At 46.1% G+C, this 19230-nt stretch overlaps 1 protein-coding gene and 1 long non-coding RNA gene across 3 annotated transcripts; both read right to left on the reverse strand.

Moving 5' to 3' along the window:
* Nucleotides 1-709: 709 nt before the first annotated feature.
* NPW (neuropeptide W) lies at nt 710-4830 on the reverse strand. The gene is made up of 2 exons (XM_088656954.1): nt 4204-4830; nt 710-1229 (listed from the first exon to the last, which is right to left on the reverse strand). Exons 1-2 carry the CDS (start codon nt 4764-4766, stop codon nt 1214-1216), a joined length of 579 nt encoding a protein of 192 aa, XP_088513080.1. The 5' UTR covers nt 4767-4830; the 3' UTR covers nt 710-1213.
* A 6426-nt stretch (nt 4831-11256) lies between these two features.
* Nucleotides 11257-18648, reverse strand: LOC132593197 (uncharacterized). Of its 2 annotated transcripts, none has more exons than XR_009558556.2 (3): nt 18471-18648; nt 16335-16428; nt 11257-14744 (listed from the first exon to the last, which is right to left on the reverse strand). It is a non-coding gene; the product is annotated as an uncharacterized LOC132593197 (long non-coding RNA). The 2 variants fall into 2 exon arrangements; XR_009558557.2 differs by having other exon boundaries at nt 18439-18636.
* Nucleotides 18649-19230: the final 582 nt, after the last annotated feature.

The following is a 19230-nucleotide window of genomic DNA, read 5'->3' on the forward strand; positions in this document are numbered from 1 at the left end:
GATAATAAAAAAGTTTTTTTAAGAGCAGTAGCTGGATCCATTGACCATAGATGGGTAACACATTTTTTTTCTGGATTTCAGGGGGTTGGACTAGATGGCCCTCTGGGTCCCTTCCAACTCTACAATTAGATGATTCTATTATTCCCTTCCCACTTTACTCTCATGTATACAGGCATACCTGCCTAATGAGGATAGCCCTCAATGTAGCTGATGAAGCAAACTGTAGTCCAAAAAACCCCTCATGCCCTAAAACATTCCATGGGGCTTTAACATGCTGCAAGACTTTATGCTGTTAAAATACAGCACTCTGTTCAGTGTTACGCCATGCCCTTCTCTAGAATACTCCATTGCATTCCCTCCCACACATACACCAAATTTTCTTTTCCTGCTAACACCCCATATTCTATGGCTACTGGGCATGCTCAGTCCTTTGTAATGGGTGTTTATATTTTTTTTGGGGGGGGGAGGTTCCTTATTTATGTATTTGTTTGTTCATTTTAGAACACATGCAAAGATTTGTTTCACCTCTGTTAACTACATAGTTTCCCTTGGCCTGTTGACACCCCCGCCTTCTTCTTTCTCAGTGTCCCCATTTGGCTTCCAATCCTGTCAACAATCACTCCCTTGAGTTCGCTACTAAACTGAGCAATCATCTTGCTGCCTCAAGAATTTGTCTAATCCTTATAACACAAGAAAGCACAGGGGTTCATTTCATTAAATCTTGTTTTTAATTAGTACAGCATCCTTGGGTGTGTGGGGAGAGAGAACATGAATACATATTACCATATTGCAGAGAAGCCGTTATAAACAACACAATATATGACTTTTGTTTCCCCACCCCAAAAAATGTGAGCATGAAGTTGGTTAAAATAAATAATAATAATAATAATAATAATAATAATAATAATAATAATAAGGCTCTTCCTAGCCATGCCCCTACTTGTTGGGAAAAGGCAATCAAAAAGCTTCTGGCCCCGATCCCAGGAACCAGGAAAGTGCAGGCATCCTATAGCTGCCGATGGAGAATCCACACAATTATATGACACTAGGGGTTTCACAGCTTCTTCCCTTGGTTGGGGATGAGAGACTATGCATGGTTCCAAAAGGATGATCCAAAATTCTTTCGTTCTCAGGTACTGGAATCAGTTTCTATGCTCATCCACCAGCCTGCTTCAGACAACTCCTTCAGCGGGGTACCTCATCTCATCAGAGATTAGATCTCAGGGTCGCTAAATGGAGGGAAAAGAGAGTCTTAGTTCTCTGCCACATACACTCAAGCAATTCACATTTTCTAATTTGGCCTCAGTTTTCCACATCAACAAAATGGACAATTTTCTACATTCTGTCCTTTGCTCCCTTTCTCCTTCGTAACGAACTTCATCTCCTGGCTTCATTATGTGTTGTGTGTGTGTGTGTGTATACTCAATACCTTCCTGGCTGGAACCCTGAGGCCATGGGCCAGCCTTCACTAACCTGGTGCGCTCCAAATATTTTGGATTCCCTTCCCACCCGTCCCAGCAGCATTCAGCTGTGTGGACTGGGGCCGATTGGAGTCGTAGTGCTGAACATCTGAAGGGCACCAGGTTGGCGAAGTCTGCAATACACTTCCTGTACACAGCAGCAGCACACTAGGTGGTGTTTATGGGCAGGTTCACACACATCTTCCCATCAATTGATGAGTGCATCATCAAATGTTGGCTGTCAGGCATGCAGGTAAAAGGCAACAGAGCAAATCTCAAAGATAATACACGGCACTGGGGCCCATTGCCACCTCCCTTTGTAACTCACCCAGAGTTGCATTAGCAAGTAATGAGAAACCCAGTGATGTCCGTGCAGATGTGAAGCAGTGTGGAGGGGCAGGGGGATGAAAGAGGAAGGAAGGAAGGAAAGGATGGATGGAGGGAAGGGAAGGGAAGGGAAGGGAAGGGAAGGGAGGGAGGGAGGGAGGGAGGGAGGGAGGGAGGGAGGGAGGGAGGGAGGGAGGAAGGAAAGCTTCCCTTCACCTAAGCATGTTGCATAATTGGTACTTTATAGACAGGTATAAAGGGTCCATTCTGCCTGCTGTAGAGTTCAGTGGTACTCCAAAGCTTGCATACTCCTTGATCTGGAAAAACCACATTCTTTATCTAACAGTTCCCCTCTTGCTGCACAATATTGACAAGCTGGGACATGTGCAGAGGTGGGCAACCAATATGTAGAGAGTCTGGAGACTGATCCTTACGTATTTAGGCTAGCAGCCTTAAACTTTTCCATCACTGGTGGCTAGTGCTCATTTGGGATTTGTGGAGCCCAAGATCAGCTGGAGCCAGAGCTAAGGGCAGGCGTAGCCAACTTATTCATTCATTCATTTTGCTCAATTAAATTTATATCCCACCCTCCCGCCTAAAGGAGCTTGGGCAGCAAACACTTCTGTAATCAAAGCAAATGTTCTCCTCTTCTGCATTGTGGAGCCAGAAGGAGGGCTCCCGTGGTCATTTCCGTTTTGTGAGAAATGCCTTCTTTCTCACTACTGGCCTAAGTGAACTGGGGGAGTGAAGAGGTTTTTTCTTGGGATCTGACTTCCTCAAAGACCTCATACAAACCCCAGCCTGGCTTCTCATCTTCAAGGCAGCATACACAGCCCTGACCTTTTCTCTCGACGTGCTGCCAGGAAGGGAAGCTAGTCCCCTGGTTGCTGACACCTCTTGTTCCAAAACACAATTGGCTCAAATGATGACTTGGGCAATCCCTGGTTTGCGCCCTTGCTATTTTCTCCTGTTCTGGAAGCTAGGACCTGAACCAATGGCTTCAAATGACAAGAAACAATATTCCAACTGAACATCAGGGAGAACTTTCCGACAGTAAGAGCTGTTCGAAAGCGGAACAGACTCCCTTGGAAGGTGGGGAACTCTTCTTCCTTCGAGGTTTTTAAACAGGTTGGGTGACCATCAATTACTTTAGCTGCAATTCCTGAATTGCAGGGGGTTGGACTAGATGACCCTTTGAGTCCCTTACAACACATGATTCTGTGATTCTAAGAAGCTGAAAGGAGGGTCTGTGTTGTTTTCCTAGCAGTGTAATTTTGTTTGCTATCTGTTGCTCATTTGTGTTTATAAACCTCTCCCTATTCAGAAAGCTCAGAGCAGCATGCATAAAAATTAAAATAAGGCATTCAAAGGAAAGGACAGTGATAAAAAAAACCTGGCAGATCAGTAGGTACCCACAGCCTAAGGATGGGGACACTGTGACCCTCCAGATGTCATTGAACTCCAACTCCCAGCAGCCCCAGATGCCAACATGGCCAATGGTCTACGAGATGATGAGGGCTGGAGTCCAGAAGCCAAAGGTTGCCCGTTCCTGCCATAGCCAATATCAACATCCTGAATTTGCCTGGGTATACAGAAGGGTTTTGAGCAGGTATCAGAAACACCAAACAGTTGAGCACCTGTCGAACAGAGTATTCCAGAGGATGGGAGCCAGCCCACTAAAAGCTCTGCTCCAGGTAGCCACCTGGGTGAATTTGTGAAACATGCTGCACTGTCAGGAGGGTCTAATGTGAAAACTCAATGGGGATAGGCCACAGCTCAGTGCCTGAGCACCTGCTTCTCATGCAGAAGGTCCTAGGTTCGATCCCCAGCGTCTTCAGGTAAGAATGGGAAAGACTCCTGCCTGAAACCCCAGAGAGCTGCTGCCAGTCAGTGTAGACAATAATGAGCTAGTTGGATCAACAGTCTGACTCAGTTTAACGTAGCTTCCTTTGCCTTAATAGACAGAACTGCAGCTCAGTGGTAGAGCACCTGCGTTGCATGCAGAAGGTCCCAGGTTTGGTCTGCAGCATCTCCAGGCAGGGCTACCGGTAGGTGAGACTCTTGCCTGGAGAGCTCCATCCAGACACTGGCCTAGATGAATCAGTGGTCCCACTTGGTCTAAGACAGCCTTCTACGTTCCAGTGCCCTGTCCCCTATAATCAGATTTCTCTCAGTGGGAACGTTCCTTTGATAGCAACCTCAACGTTGGGAAAGGGGTTTGTTACTAAAGGGAAGGGGCCCTTCTGCATGCCAAGCAGATGCTCTACCACTGAGGCATGACCCTTGTCCATAAATATTAAGACTTTGTCAGGAAACCCCCTAGAAGTGGGTCAAGGGGAAGCTCATCCATCTTACAAGTGCTGCATCCTAGATGCTCTCTGAGGCTTAAGACTCTGGACTTACTGTGCCCAATTACCTGGCCTCCTTCGATGTGCTGGGCTGTCCTGTCTTCCACATCAGCCTTTCCAGGAGCTCTGGGTGCATGGCGGGGCTTTGCCAGAGAGCCTCCTGGCATCCTGTTGGGCACAGGGCTGCCCAGATCCTCCCCTGGTGCCTGGCGTGGTTCTTCTGCGAGGCCTGAGACCAGAGCGTTCTCTTGATGGCCCCTGAAGCAGCAGCAGAAGCAGCATCTTTCCAGGCACCCACCTGGGAGGACAGGTGAGGCTGCAGATCCAGAGTGGTCCAGGGTCCCTCCTCCTCCTCCTCTGCCTGCTGGAGTGTCAGCCACTGAGTGGCCCTGCTGACGGGCAGGGTGGGGGCAGCCTCCAGGCTATCCTGGGAGCCCTCTGCTGCCTGCCGGCGCCACAGGTAAGGGGAGCGCCTGACTCCCATCAAAAGCCCTGAAGCTCGCCCCACGGTGTGGTACCTGGGGCTGGCCACATGCTTGTACCAGGCGCCTGCTGGGGCCACCAGCAGCATCAAGCCCAGGAAGCCCAGGGCTTTCCATAGGGGCCTGCGGGAGACTTGCCATAAAACCATGAGCACAGGTGAAGTTCCCAAGAGATGATGCTAGTCCTTTGTGAGTCAAAGGTGGAGAGGGTATCTGTATCTCTCTGTCTGCTGCTGCTTCTACAACTTGTATATAACAGCAGGCGAGGGGGTGGGAGGGTGGAGAACCCCCCTCTCTCTGGCTCCACCTTTTCCCCAGCTGACATCCATGATCAAGCTGGAGTCTGCATCCTCATCCCACCCTCTCCACCCCCCAGGGGAGGTACCTCCCTCTCTGCCACAACTCCATAGGCAGACATTCAACTGACACAAGAGTCTCCGTCACTGCAGCTGTGCCAGGAAAGGATGATGGATCAGTTGGGTTTCTGCCTGTCGTCAGCCCAAGCTCCTAAACATCATGACTTGGAACTATCAGCAGCAAGGGACTTCTGGGGCCCTCCCTCCCAAGGAAATGTACAATTTAGGATTGGGGGTGTTCCTACACACCTACACACACACACACTGGAATATTTGCAGCATGCTTAGATAGCTGGAAGCAGACTCAGAAACTCCCGGTGGAGCTTATAGAGCTGACGGGAGGTAAGAAGGGGATTTATCAGGGGAATAGCAAAATGGGGAGAAATTTAAATGCGGCTTCGCTCTCTGCAAAGAGCAGGAGGCTCATGGGATGGGAGGTTTTTGCAACTTTGGAGCAGAAACAGGAATTGGCCTTGCTCACATCATCTCCCTCCCCCTCTCTGTGTGGTGGATGGCCCTTGCTCTGAAAAGCGTAGTCAAAACGAAAGGGTTCAGGAACTCTCACCAGACCAAATTTCATAAAATCATACACAGACTTTACTAAAACAAAACTCTACAAGGGAGGAAAAACTCCAAATAATTACACAGATTAGAATAGCTCAGAAGGTAAGAAAACAACAAACACTAACTTACCCAGATAATGAACATCAACACTTACACTTAAACCTCAGTAGACTGAGCAACAGAAGAAGATGCTGTCAAAAGCCGAAATAGACGCTGACCTCGGCTTAGCTGTCTGCTGAGAACTCCCGTCAACCCAGGTTTTATGGGAATGTAGATCATGGGCATTCACCTCTTCCACCCAATTACCTTATGACACCGGCCTGGAAGCCTTAACGGGAGACAGCTGTATGGAAGCTCATTATTTCTGAGGTGCTAACCCATTCCCATAAACCAATCCTAAAGGGGTGATATCACCACACACACTCTCTCTCTCACACAAAGGCACACCCTGCCCCATGTTGATTTAGTCCCCCACAGTGGGGAGGAGGATGAATGCACTTGTGGGCTCACCAGCTTCATTAAGGGCAACAGGGGGAGAAATAAGGTAAGTGAACATCTGTTAAGAAGACCATCCATGCCCAAGATCCTGGCCCAGTTTGTGGTGTGTGTGTGTGTGTGTCTCTGTGTGTGTGTATACACATGTGTGGGAGAGGGAGAGGGTGCTCAGCACAAGCCTGCCTTTGCACTTGCCCCAGAGGAATTGGGGAAACTGGGATAAATTGCAGTGATTCAAAGCAAAATGAGCCCTGAGTGAGATCTAAAATGAGCTTCGGAGTTTGTTCCATGGAGCTGTGTAAACACCTCCCTCCACCCGCACTGCCCCTCTCATCTTTCTGCTGAGAAATGATGCTAGCAGAAGCCACAGAGGTTTTCCTCTCCCATCTCCCACATTTCCCTTTGCTCCGCAGTATTAGAATCATAGAATAGTAGAGTTGGAAAGGGACCAAGATGGTCATCTAGTCCAAATCTTTGCCTGATAAACAAAGCAAGTGGGGGGCATTATCACACCATTCAAGGGCAGTTTCTACCCAGGAAAAAGCATGGGGGGGACGACTACGATGAGAATGAGGGGTGTAGCCTGGGAGAGTTCTAAGGGCCAGACGGGGAGGCCACGAGGGCCACATTCAGCCCCATCTGCTGTTCCACCCAATTAATAAATGCTCTGTAATTGTCCTTTTCCTTAGAACTAAAAACCCCTAAATGTTAGCCTGCCTATGTAGTGAAGATGCTCTGACCCTCTCAACCATTCGGGTCGTAAGTATGCTGGATCAGGCAAATGGCCCATCTAGTCTAGCATCCTGTTCTCACAGTGGCCAAACAGATGCCCCATTGGGAAGCCCACAAGCCAAACCAGAGCACAAGAGCCCTCTCCCTTCCTGTGGAAGGGATTCATTCAGAAGCATTCAGAAGCATTGCTGACTCCGACCATGGAGGCAAAGCATAGCTATCATGACTGTAGGCATTGATAGTTTCCTCCTTCCTCTGTGAATTTGTCCGATCCTCTTTTAAAGCCACCAAGTTGGTGTCCATCACTCTTTCCTGTGGGAGCGAGTTCTGTAGTTTAACTACACACTGTTTCCCTGTGCTGTTTCCACCTTTGTGACATCTGTGTTGATGGAGACAAGGTTACTCTTAAGGAATGGATCTAAGGATACGCCTTCAGGATCCTGCTTCTAAGGAAATGAGTGGCAGCCACCAAGGAGTTCAAACATGAAGCCTCCTTTGTCTTTCCTCAGCTCAAATCTAATTCTGAGTTGCTTCCCCCCCCCCCAGTGAGAACCCAGTTCCAGCCCCTAAAGGCTGGAAAGTACCCATAGACTGTTCATCATCCGCAAGATAATAATCCCGAAAATTAAACTCCAACACAGACAACAGCTTTTGCAAACGTCGACAGGCAGGAGAAACATCTCACAGCCTGTTGGGTTTGATGCCTGATGATCGAGCAGCCTCATTAGCTGAACCTTGCCATGCGTGTGGAAGAGATTTGCTGTTGTGATATTAATTCATGTGTGATTAAACAAGGGCAGATGACTAGGGTCTGGCGCATGCTGTGTGACAAGAGTGCCCATCACTTTCCCATTCATTAGGAAAAGGGAAGACAGCAGAGCAAGTTACTAGAGTACAAACCTAACAATATGAATGGGAATCGGTTGGCTGGAACCAAAAGGGGAAGAGGCAGAGCAGATCAAATGCAAAATCTTGTTGGATCTATTAGGCTGGTGCAGAAGCTGCCTGATATCAAGTTGCAACTTTGGTCCTCCGATCATTATTGTGCTGGGTTTCTGGTGGCGGGGCTGGAGGGTCTGTCCCAATACTACCAGGAGATGCCAAGGAATGGACCTGTGACCTTCTGCACGCAAAGCAGCTTTGCTCCTTCCCCTAAAAAGGGAGTAAGTTTCTAGTCCTCATGGTTCTGAATAAAGGGCTGATTTAAATCGGAATGTAGAAAGCTCTGACTTGTATTTATTCACGTCAATGATCCAGCTTGCTGAGTACTTTGTAAAGGTAAGGTAAAGGTAAAGGACCCCTGGATGGTTAAGTCCAGTCAAAGGTGACTATGGGGTTGTGGCACTCATCTCACTTTCAGGCTGAGGGAGCTGGCATTTGTCCTCAGACAGCTTTCCGGGTCATGTGGCCAGCATGACTAAACCACTTCTGGCACAACGGAACACCGTGACAGAAACCAGAGCACATGGGATCATTTACCTTTCCGCTGCAGCAGTACCTATTTATCTACTTGCACTGGCATGCTTTCGAACTGCTAGGTTGGCAGGAGCTGGGACAGAGCAATGGGAGCTCACTCTGTCGCGGGGATTTGAACCGCCGACCTTCTGATCGGCAAGCCCAAGAGGCTCAATGGTTTAGACCACAGTGCCACCCATGTCCCAATAAGTACTGTACTGTGTACAGTGACTTTGAAAGTATAATTGTTTAATTGCACACTAAAATGGAAAATGCCTTTAGTATATTCAACGTATATTGCTGAAAGGGTTTAACACTGGAAAATTCCACTGGGCCATACTGAAGTTCTCTAAGCTTCTGAGTTAATGATTAACATTTGATGCTCTCTGCTAGCACTCGTGTGAGTGTTTAACCTTAGTTCACAGGAGGGTATTCCATTGCAAATCTCCACCTTGAATGGAGTTGCCTGTTAGTCTTTCTCTGGACACCACGGAGAAAACAAAGGATGTGATAATAAAACCTTTCCAGGAGCTGCATAGCCTTAGGCTGAATGCAGGCTAATGCAAGCTATGGAAGAGACAGATTAGATTTTTTCCTCTGATTATAATTATGTTATATATTTTTAAGAAAAGCTTATGCTTGAATAAGCATATGCTTTATGGCATTATCTGGATTTATGACTGATGTTTTTGTACCTGTTTTGAAGAAGTCCTGATTAGCAATGCTTTGAATTATAATTATGGGTCTGGACCATTTTTATTCCAAAAGGAGCCAGCCTTTATGCATCCAATTGCTTCATGATGCACAATATTAATATCTGCAATATGACTGGCAGTAGCTGTCCAGGGTTTCAGTCTAGGGTTGCACCGAGCCCTACCTGGAGATGCCGGGGAATGGACCTGGGACCTTCTGCAGGTGTTCTCCCACACTCCCAGTGAGCAATGGCCCTTCTCCCACTTCAGCCTGATGTCTGAAAGGTGTGTGTGCATGGATGGGGTGGCAGGGCCCCCTCTACCTCCCCCCAGTGCTCACCCACCCTGTGGCTTCCTGTGGCCACAGCAAAAAGGAGAGGGAAGTTCAGATGACCCATCGCCACCAGTAATCCCACGGATTCCAGCACACAGAACCCTGCCCGTCCTTTAAGAGGATTGATCTTTAAACCCACAACTTGCAACACCATGAATATTTGATGCAAATATGATAAATGAATTGCTTTGACTCATGGGAAGCAATTTGTAAATGAAACAAAATTGTTATGGAATAAATAATAAATGGCTGGCACAAGCACGGCAGCATTGCATTTCATATTTATACCGCTCACTTTCATTTCCCAAAAGAAACCTAGAAAAGTTAATGAGAAAGGAAATTAAAGACAGCAATTTAGTTATACAATGTATCATATGTGCATTTCATTTCCCTATAGCATGGCAGCATACATTTAAAGCACGTTCCTTCCCCCAAGGAATCCTGGGAACTATAGTTTACCACTTCTACAATTCCCAGCACTCTTACACTAGAGTTGGCAAGAATCTTTGGGAGAAGCAATGTACTTTAAATGTGCTTTAAATGTACGGTGTGCATGTCCCCACAAAAAATCTAAAAGCATAACATGTGGAATTGGCTGCCAATGACTGGGGCAGATGGGAGTTGTAGTCCAAGATTTCTAGAGGGCACCAGGTTGGCAAAAGCTGCTTTAGCCTGACAAAGGGAAGAGATATTCCTTGGAGTTCAATAAATGCATTTTTTATGACATACTTATGAATGTTCCTTTGCTCTGGAATTGCGTTTTATCTCTGAGCTGCAGCATGGAGATGAGGAATAAATCTCTAGGGTGCCTGCCTACACTTACACACACACACACACACACACACACACACCCCGTTCCCACTGCCCCACCCCAGAACAGGCCCTGACTCAGCAAGAACCAAAAAGGGGTGATTCAGCATCTGAGATAAGAGTTGACATCAGAGGGGGACCTCCCCATGGAGAGATCCAGCCTTTCAGCCCCCTCTGCTGCATAATTCCCACTTGCTCTCTACTAACAGCTTTGTGTAAATGCTATGTTGCCTGACAAATGCCTTGCTTAAAGGAAATGAGCCAGAAACGCTGGCAGAGCAGGCCAGGAGATGATGGTGGGTGGTTTTCTGCCTCTTAAAAATGCTATTGTCATAGAGTTCAGAAAAGCTACATAAAGTCATCATTTCCTTTTCACAAACGCCACCCATTTGGATGTGAAGACATAATTGTGTTGGAAATGGGTGGATGAGGGACTTGCTTGTTCCTTAACCTTCAAACACAAACATCGTTTCTTTTAATACATCTTCAGGTTACCTGTGCCTTCTTCAAAAGAGCAGTTATGTCAAGCTCATGGTGCCCAAAGCTTTTAGCAATAAACTGTAATTATTAGGAAATTTTCCTCTTCCTCGGGGCTATTGCCAGACAAAATACATTCTTAACCTTTAGGTCAGGCAACCCCAAACTTCGGCCCTCCATATGTTTTGGACTACAATTCCCATCTTCCCCGACCACTGGTCCTGTTAGCTAGGGATCATGGGAGTTGTAGGCCAAAACATCTGGAGGGCCGAAGTTTGGGGATCCTTGCTTTAGATTTAGGGTGCTGATGGTCCTCATTTTATTTTATTTTTTAAAAGTCCTCCAGCTCATCTTGGCCTGTGTGTTGACGTCTAAGAGTCCTGCCAAGATTATTCTCGACAACTTGTGGTTCCTTCAAATGTCTGGTTCCTTCAGCATTCTGATTTGCTTGCCCAAAGTTTATGCAACGGTTAGACTGTATTAGGCCTTTATGGAGCATTTGTTCTGATTTTATTGTGAGACAATTATTCTGCATTCGTTCTGATTTGCTTGTGAGGTGTTTATCTGTCCTCCTGTTAAGTCATTCATTTACCCCCACACTTTTAAATATGTTTCTCTGCCCCTTTCAAACCACAAAAGTCTGGTTTGGTGGTGGTGTTTTTAAGTGGATTGTTGGTTGTTGGTTTTTTTTTTAAAAAAAAGGAGACAGGGCACTTTGATCCACTTCAAGTTTGCATACCTGAAGTTCTGGTATTTATTTTTTGCTTGTTATACACAGGTCTCCAAGCAACTTACAACACTATTAAAAGAAGTCACACAAAACACCTATAATTGATACAAGCAACAAGAACAGCTGAACTCCCCTTAACAACCAAAGGACACTTTGGTTTGACATTCTCAGGCAAAATGCCGACAGTGTGGAGGAAATATCAACTGTTCTCAAATATTGGCTGATCTATTCTAAGGGAAAGATTTAATTGCCTTCTTTCCACTTTGGGGGTATTTCTTACAATGAGCAATTCTTTCCCTGTGAGGACAGAGCAACAGAAACACTAATTCATGATTTTTCTGCATGCACCTTTTTTAGATATGAGCAAAAGGGATTTCCTCCCATTTTACTAAAGTACCCATGAAATCATTTATTGTTGTCCCTACTTATTAGCCAATATGAATAAAGCAACAATGAAAACAATAGCCCCCCCCCCTTTTGCTGCATAGTTTTGTAAAGGATACCGTCAGCTTTACTTTTTATATATTTATTAATTGTATTATTACAGTTACCTTTCCTCCAAGGAGCTCAAGGTGGCATATATGGGTCCCCTACTTCTCCACAACAACCCTGTGAGGTAGGCTGAGGCACTCTAACTGGCCCAAGGTCACCCACTGAACTTCATAACCAAGTAGCGATTAAGGCCCTGGTCTCCCAGGTCCCAGTCAAACCCTCTAACCCCTATAGCATGCAGGATATAACTTAGCTTGTTTTATATTAAAAATTGCACACATCAATTTGGGGTTTTATTTTGTTTTTAAGTGGCCACCTCATAAAAATGTGATTGACTGATTGAGAAAACTAGGTGGCAAGAGGAAGGAAATTGGGTTTTCTGGAGGAGGGCATGGCTGCTCAGGAGCACTCATGTTAAGCACTGAGGAAGTGCGCTGCAACACTCGGTTGTGGTTCCCACTTGTACATAATGGCAACTCACTGATTTCCTCTCCTCACCCCACACCCCACTCAGTGCTTCTTAGAAAGGGCTATATAGACACACATCCCCCAGGTTATGAATGAAGAATGAAGTGAGTCAGCCCTCAAAGAGGACGGCACAGGATAATCCTCTTTGGCTTTTAAACAGTGAACAACACCAAGTCTAAATTTGGGGTGATTCATTTAGGCAGTCAGTATAATAAAGCCATTTTCTACACCACTTCGATGGTTTGGGGCAATGAGAGGGAAGGAGGGAGAGAGATTAGCTACCATCAGCCGACGTAGGCTTTTCCTGCAATGTTCTTTCCAGGCTACCAGCCACACTACTTTTTGCCCCTCCTTCACATCTCTCCTCAAACCATAGTTGACACGAGGAATAAACAAATCAAAAAGAGAAATGCTTCTAAAAATCCCATTCACAGAACAGACCAGCTGGCCTTTCTCAGCACTGCTGCTAGGGAGTCAGCCAGATGACTCGCTGCATTGAGCACAGGTTGATCAATCAGTCAATTTCCTCCATTCTGGAGATGCTGCAGAATTGTCCACCCTTGAAGGAGACTGCCTGCTGCTTCTCTGTATGAGTCGCTGCTTTGCCTTTGCCTTCTTCCAATTTGTCAACACTGCAAGTAGGTAACTTTGTCCTGTCCTTGCATGGATTGGAGCAGCCATTCGTTGCCAAAGCAGAGAGGCTGAAGAATTGCCTGATTCCAGAGGAGGGTGCCTGTTGCACTTCAGTATGAGTCACTGCCCTGGCTTTGCATCCTTCTGCACAAAAGGGAAGTCCAGATCAGCAGCCCGTGCAGAAACCAAAGGGCGGGTGGAGCAAGGTCTTCTGGGGGCAGGTTATTTTTAATATTTTACACTCTAAAAGTAGTAAACTGGGAGTGGGGGTGGGATGGAGATGTAAGAAAAAAGCATACCCCTATTTTAATGCAGAAAAGGTGTGCCTTGGTTATCTGGAATCTGGGAAATCTAGAGTAGCATTTGTCAGCTTTTAGAAAAAACAATTGTCAGAAAACATAATTTGCTTTAAAACAATCATATTTTGCATACCAAAAAGCCTGAAACTAACCTTTCGTACTGGCACCAATAGTTGCTACTATCAAAATATACCATCAGGAAGTGCTGCTTGTTACAAAGTGACAGCCTACACCATTGATATCAAATGGATACATAATTAAGGATAGAACAAAAACACAGCTTGTATATATGTAAGCAAAGGTAATTTTAGAATTTCAATACAAATGGCATTTGGAAACGTTTTTAAGAAGAGATTTGTACCTGCCTTTCAGGTAAGATCTTATCTTAAAAGTCTGGCAGTCACAAAGACTCATTGCCAGCAAAAAATCTAGATCTAGCTTCAGGGAGTTTCTCTGTATTTGCGTGTTAAATCTGCTGCAGCAAAAAAAAGCAAGGGGGTGTGTCCAGTACTGGTTGTACTCAGAGTGGCCCCATTCCATTTTTCATTTTCATTTTTTACTCCGAGCAAAACTTGCTCCGATACAACCCAGAAAGTCTTGTGGCACCTGAAAGCAGGGGGGTGGGGGAGCACTGAATGTTGCTGTTGCTCGCCACCCCAATCCCTGAGTGGTGCGAGATTCCAGGGAATCAATAAACTTTAGGCCACAGCCCTCACTATAGGCTTTGCCAGCTTGGGGCCCTCCAGATCTTTTGGACTACGATTCCCATCAGTGCCGGCCAGCATGCATTGGCTGTGGCTGATGGGAATCATAGTCCAAAACATCCGGAGGGCCCTAGGTTGGCAAAGTCTGCCTCACTGAGACAGCATAAAGGCACCGAGTCAGTGTCTAGCGGGAGGTGGTGGCAGTCTATAGTTCTGCTCAATTTGCTTGTCGGAGTGACTGAGACAAGTAGCATTGCTTCTGTGTGTGTGTGTGTGTATGTGTGAAGCTTCATTATGATGGCATATTTACAATGCCCCGTTCGGCAGGATACATCACTCGAGTCCCTGCGCAGTTTCACAGACAAGTGACACTTAAGATGGCCCATTACAGTCAGCCGCTGCCGTCTCATTTCGCACTAATTGCTTTCCCAAATTGGATGGGCGCTTCTCTGACATGGAAAACAGTGGCAGAAGTATCATTAATCTGGGACAGAGGCTGGGGGCAGGGGAGGGAGGGGGTAATTGCTAGCATGGAGTGCTTTATGGAATAATTACAACTCTCATTTAGCCAGTCATTCCTAATCACCTCTCCGCCCCCTAACACTTTCCTTAACACTCCAGTTGCCCCACGCTTAGAGCCCTGTATGCCTGCGAGCCTCTGAAAGCAATTTCAAAAAGGGCAAATATTATTCTGCATTTTGAAACAGTTTTTGAGGTGCTGAAACATTTCCACTTTGCACTGCTCACGGTTCTTAATGCGGTAATTTATTGGTTTTCACTGACTTGGTGTTGTCGTTGTTGTTCTTGTGGGTTTTCAGGGTGTGTCTGGATGAGGCCCTGAGGCCCTTCCTGTTCTTGGGGTCCTGCACCCAGTGAAGGTTAGAACCTGACAATGGAAGTTGCGGAACTAGTCAGACAGTGTTCTATGTAGGACAATGGCCTTAGCTACCCTCTGAAGTGTCCTCACTGGCATCCCAAAAGAGCGAGCTACAGTAAATTTCAAGAGCTACAAATAAGTGGCGGGGCCCTCCAGGTTTACGGGTGGGCCTTTCTTCCACCATCACCACCCCTCCTAGCAGCTAGGTAGGAAAACAACGGGAGAATGTGTGTGAGCTGAGTTTTGTAAGCAAGCTGGAAGAGGGACACAGAGATGTGCTCACTTTGTGCTAGATCCCAAGCTGTGACTAAAGAAGAAGCGAGATCAGTTGGGATGTTACTGCTGTGAGACCCTCCATCGTATGCTTAGGTTGTCTATATGTGTAAGTAATGGCATATATCCTAAAGACTCCACAACATGGGTCCCCCAAATTACCGCGCTCCAGGCTGGTGCCTGAAGCGCTGATCGCGCGGCGGGCCAGAGGGTGGGGGAGCACGCGCCCATACGCATGCACACACACTATTTCCGGCGCACTTCCGGGTCCCAAGAGCACAGGGATAGCTTGTGCACATGTGCAGGGGCCTCCTCCAACCCAAAAGTGCATGGAAATGACGCTTGCACATGTGCACAAGCTATTTCCAGTCCTCCTTCGACCCAAAAGTGGGCAGCTAGGCCAGATAAATGAGAGCTTCAGGCCGTATCCGCCCCCCAGGCCGTAGTCTGGGGAACCCTGCTCCACAATCTCTGCTGCCGTTCATTCCAAGGAAACTGAACCAGGTATAAGCACCTAGAATTTCTGGAGTCTCACGGCTCAGAGATTGAGGGGGCATGTAACATCATAATCATCACCATTATTATTAATTACCCATCCTTCGCCCTAAGGTCCCAGTTTACAACAATTAAAACACAGTATTAAAATCGGTTTAAAGCAACCTACAATAATAGAATATAAATATATATATATACATCTAAAAATAGAATCTAAAAATATACATCTCTTTCAGATATTTGAGTATTTTAAGCCTTCAAATACTAATATGAGCATCGTGAATTAGGCCTGGAAATGAACTGGCAACCAAGAGGAACTATTTGAGGAGCAGATGTAGAGAGTTATCACATTAGAACTCATAACAATGCACATGAGCCTGAATTTTAAAATTTCCTCCTCCCTCATAATCCATTTTCTTTTTGTGCTGTGTCTTTTAAGGTTGTAAGCCTATAGGCAGAGACTGACTTTTTTTAAAAGCCGCTCTGCAAGCCTTTTATAGCTGAAGAGCAGGATAAATTTTTTAAAAAATAATAATAAACACATTCTCATAAGTCTGTTGGGCAGAGTAAGTTGAAAGGTGGTGCTGTCTCCACACTATCTAGCTTCACAGCTGAGAAAGGATTTGAATCTAGAACTCTTTGGCTTATATCCAGCACTTGGACAGCACCCTTTAGGACTAAAATAGTAGAATTCTGTTGCTGTTGTTTTTAATACTGCTTAATGTAATAAAACATACAAACCATAAAAATGCAACTGTCAGTAAAATTTCCTAAGGTACCAGGTTCAATCCTCTGGCAGGATTTCCAGGTAGTGCTGTGAATGTTGCCTACCTGAAACCCTGTAGAACTGCTGCCAGTCCGTGCAGACAATGCTGGTCTAGATAGACCAATGATCTGGCTTAGCAAAAGGCAGCTTCCTCTGTTCCTATTATTAAAAATGAGACAAAAATGAAATGCAAACAAATTTATAGGGATAATGCTGCTTATTATGCTACACTAGCTGAAATGATAGAAATGCCCTAAAGCAGAATTTGCACAGGGAAAATAATAATAATAATAATAATAATAATAATAATAATAATTTATTATTTATACCCCACCCATCTGGCTGAGTCTCCCCAGCCAGCTTTGAATATATTTGAACCCAAGTCCCACTGCAAAATGATGACACAATCTCATACGTGTACATTTCATGTCTGTGACACACCCCAAACGATGATGCAACTTTATACCAGGTCTAAGGCTAATCTATATACAGTATATATAAATGTAGGCATTGTGCACGCGGAGGTCACAGCCTTTCTCCATAACTGCTGAACCGTAATGTAACAAATTTGGCCACAACGTTCCATGCCCATCAGGGAGGGATCTGGCATAATTCCCCCCCCCCAAAAAAAACCCCCACACCTTTTACACCTAAAATAATGATTAAACACACAAAAAGTGGCGCCCAAATTAGACGTCACCACCAGAAGCTCTGAAGACTCCAGCAGCATCCAATAGAAAGGCAGATCGCATGCTGCCGCCTCCAAAGCTGCACCGCCAGATGACATCACAAAATTCCACAGCAACCAACTGAAAACGGCCCTTTTGCAGCAACAAGGCCCAGCTTTTTCAATAGGCCGCAGCATTGCCAAGCAGGGAAAAACAAACAGAATAGGGCCTTTCACAACGGGCAGGAATGAGGCACAATAAAGGGAGGGTGGGACACACAGCCGGGGGGGGGGGACCCTGAGTCAGCCAAAGCAGTGGGGGGTGGGTTGGGACAGGGAAAACTGAGTAGGCCGCAGCATTTACCAGAAGGACACAGGCAAAAACAAACAGAATATGGGCCTCTCACAGGGTGGGGGAATGACAGGGATGAGGCACAACAACGGGAGAGTGGGGTTAACAGGTATGAGGCACAACAAAGGGAGGGGGGGAACACATAGTCATGGGGGGGAGGCAGGACCCTGAGTCAGCCAAAGCAGTGGGGCGTGGGGACATTTTCAGGAACACGCGTGGGTGGGGGAGTCTTTTTAAAAAAAACTTACAGTAGGGGAGTCAGGGTTGGGACAGGGCAGACGAGGGGACTCTAAAGGGAGACTCTGAAGGTCCATTTAACAGAAAAGGGTCCATTTAACACAAAACCCCACAGCAATGCATGACCAGGCCAGCTAGTGTGGAATAAAAATAAGCTTTGGGCCAGCACAAATGTCCTCTACGAAATGGCAGTTCAAACCCAGGCCTAGTAATGTATAATCATCTGTTACAACAATCCTTTCTTTCAACTTGCTTGGACTTTACAGATGATTTATTCTTATTCTTATTTAGAAAAATAGTATTTTGCCTTTACTTCCATTTAATCCTCAGAACAACTCTGTGAGAAATAGGCTAGGCAGTGAAGTAGTGACTGTTTCAAGGCCACCGAGTGAGCTTCATGGACAAGCATGGATTTGAACCCAAGACCCACTGCAACATTCTAACCACATTGGTAAACCTTGATAACTGTGGAGTTGCATATTCTTCACTTTAGATCACTTTAACTGCCACAACCTTTTCCCAAAGACTCTTGGGAAATGTAGCTTTGAGTGAGTGTGCCAGGTGGCGCTGTGGGTTAAATCACAGTCTAGGGCTTGCTGATCAGAAGGTCAGTGGTTCGAATCCCTGCAACGGGGTGAGCTCCCGTTGCTCGGTCCCAGCTCCTGCCCACCGAGCAGTTCGAAAGCACATCAAAGTGCAAGTAGATAAATAGGGACCGCTCCGGAGGGAAGGTAAACGGCGTTTCCGTGCACTGCTCTGGTTCGCCAGAAGCAGCTTTGTCATGCTGGCCACATGACCCGGAAGCTGTCTGCGGACAAACGCCGGCTCCCTCGGCCTATAGAGCGAGATGAGCGCCGCAACCCCAGAGTCGGACACGACTGGACCTGATGGTCAGGGGCCCCTTTACCTTTACCTGCCAGTACCGTAGATTTCTGTTAAATATACCTCCCTCTCATCAAACTACAGTTCCCACAGTTCCTTGGGAGGAAAAACTGGCTGCAAAACGAATCGTAGTCTGTGGAGTAAATACAGTTGAGTGCCTGAAGGGGGTGTTCTACAATATTTTGATATAGCGGCCGGCCTGAATATGCAGCTCTATGGGTGGGGACCCAGAGAGGAAGAGAAAGAAGCTTGCCGTGCTAGAGCGTCGTTTTAGGAGGAAATGGTGTACGAAGTATAGAGATAAGAAATAGGGACTAATCCATCGATCGAGAACTTCCTGGTTTGCACTGAGACATTTCAAAATTTCCAATGGAAGGTTGTCCAATGTTTAATTCAGCGTTAAAATTATGATTCTAGTGTACCCGTGTTTACTCTCAAAAAAAGATAGCAGCCAAGATGGGTGTAGGCCTTAATTTTTAAAACGACCTGCTAGCCAGATCAAATGCAAATCCCAATATTGTGCATTATCCCCATTTTGCTGCTTTGGAGGGGGGGGGCAGTGCAGGCTGAAGGTTAGCTTGGGACAACATTTTATTTTTGCAATTTTTTTATTCCCTCTCCCCTTTATCTGGTTTGGGTTTCCAGGCAAGGTACATCTGCCCCCTCCCCATCAAAATTCCTAGCTTGCAGCAAAGGGCAGTCTAGTACGGTAACATCATCAGCCTTATTAGTTACTAGTGGTGGGAGTATGAAACACAAACCGCTGACCAGTTGTACCTGTGGAAACCCTTTATCCATTGGTTCCTAAGGGAAGCTCGTAGTC

The sequence above is a fragment of the Zootoca vivipara genome, chromosome 13, assembly GCF_965207765.1.
Source record: "Zootoca vivipara chromosome 13, rZooViv2.hap1.1, whole genome shotgun sequence".
NCBI lineage: Eukaryota > Metazoa > Chordata > Lepidosauria > Squamata > Lacertidae > Zootoca > Zootoca vivipara.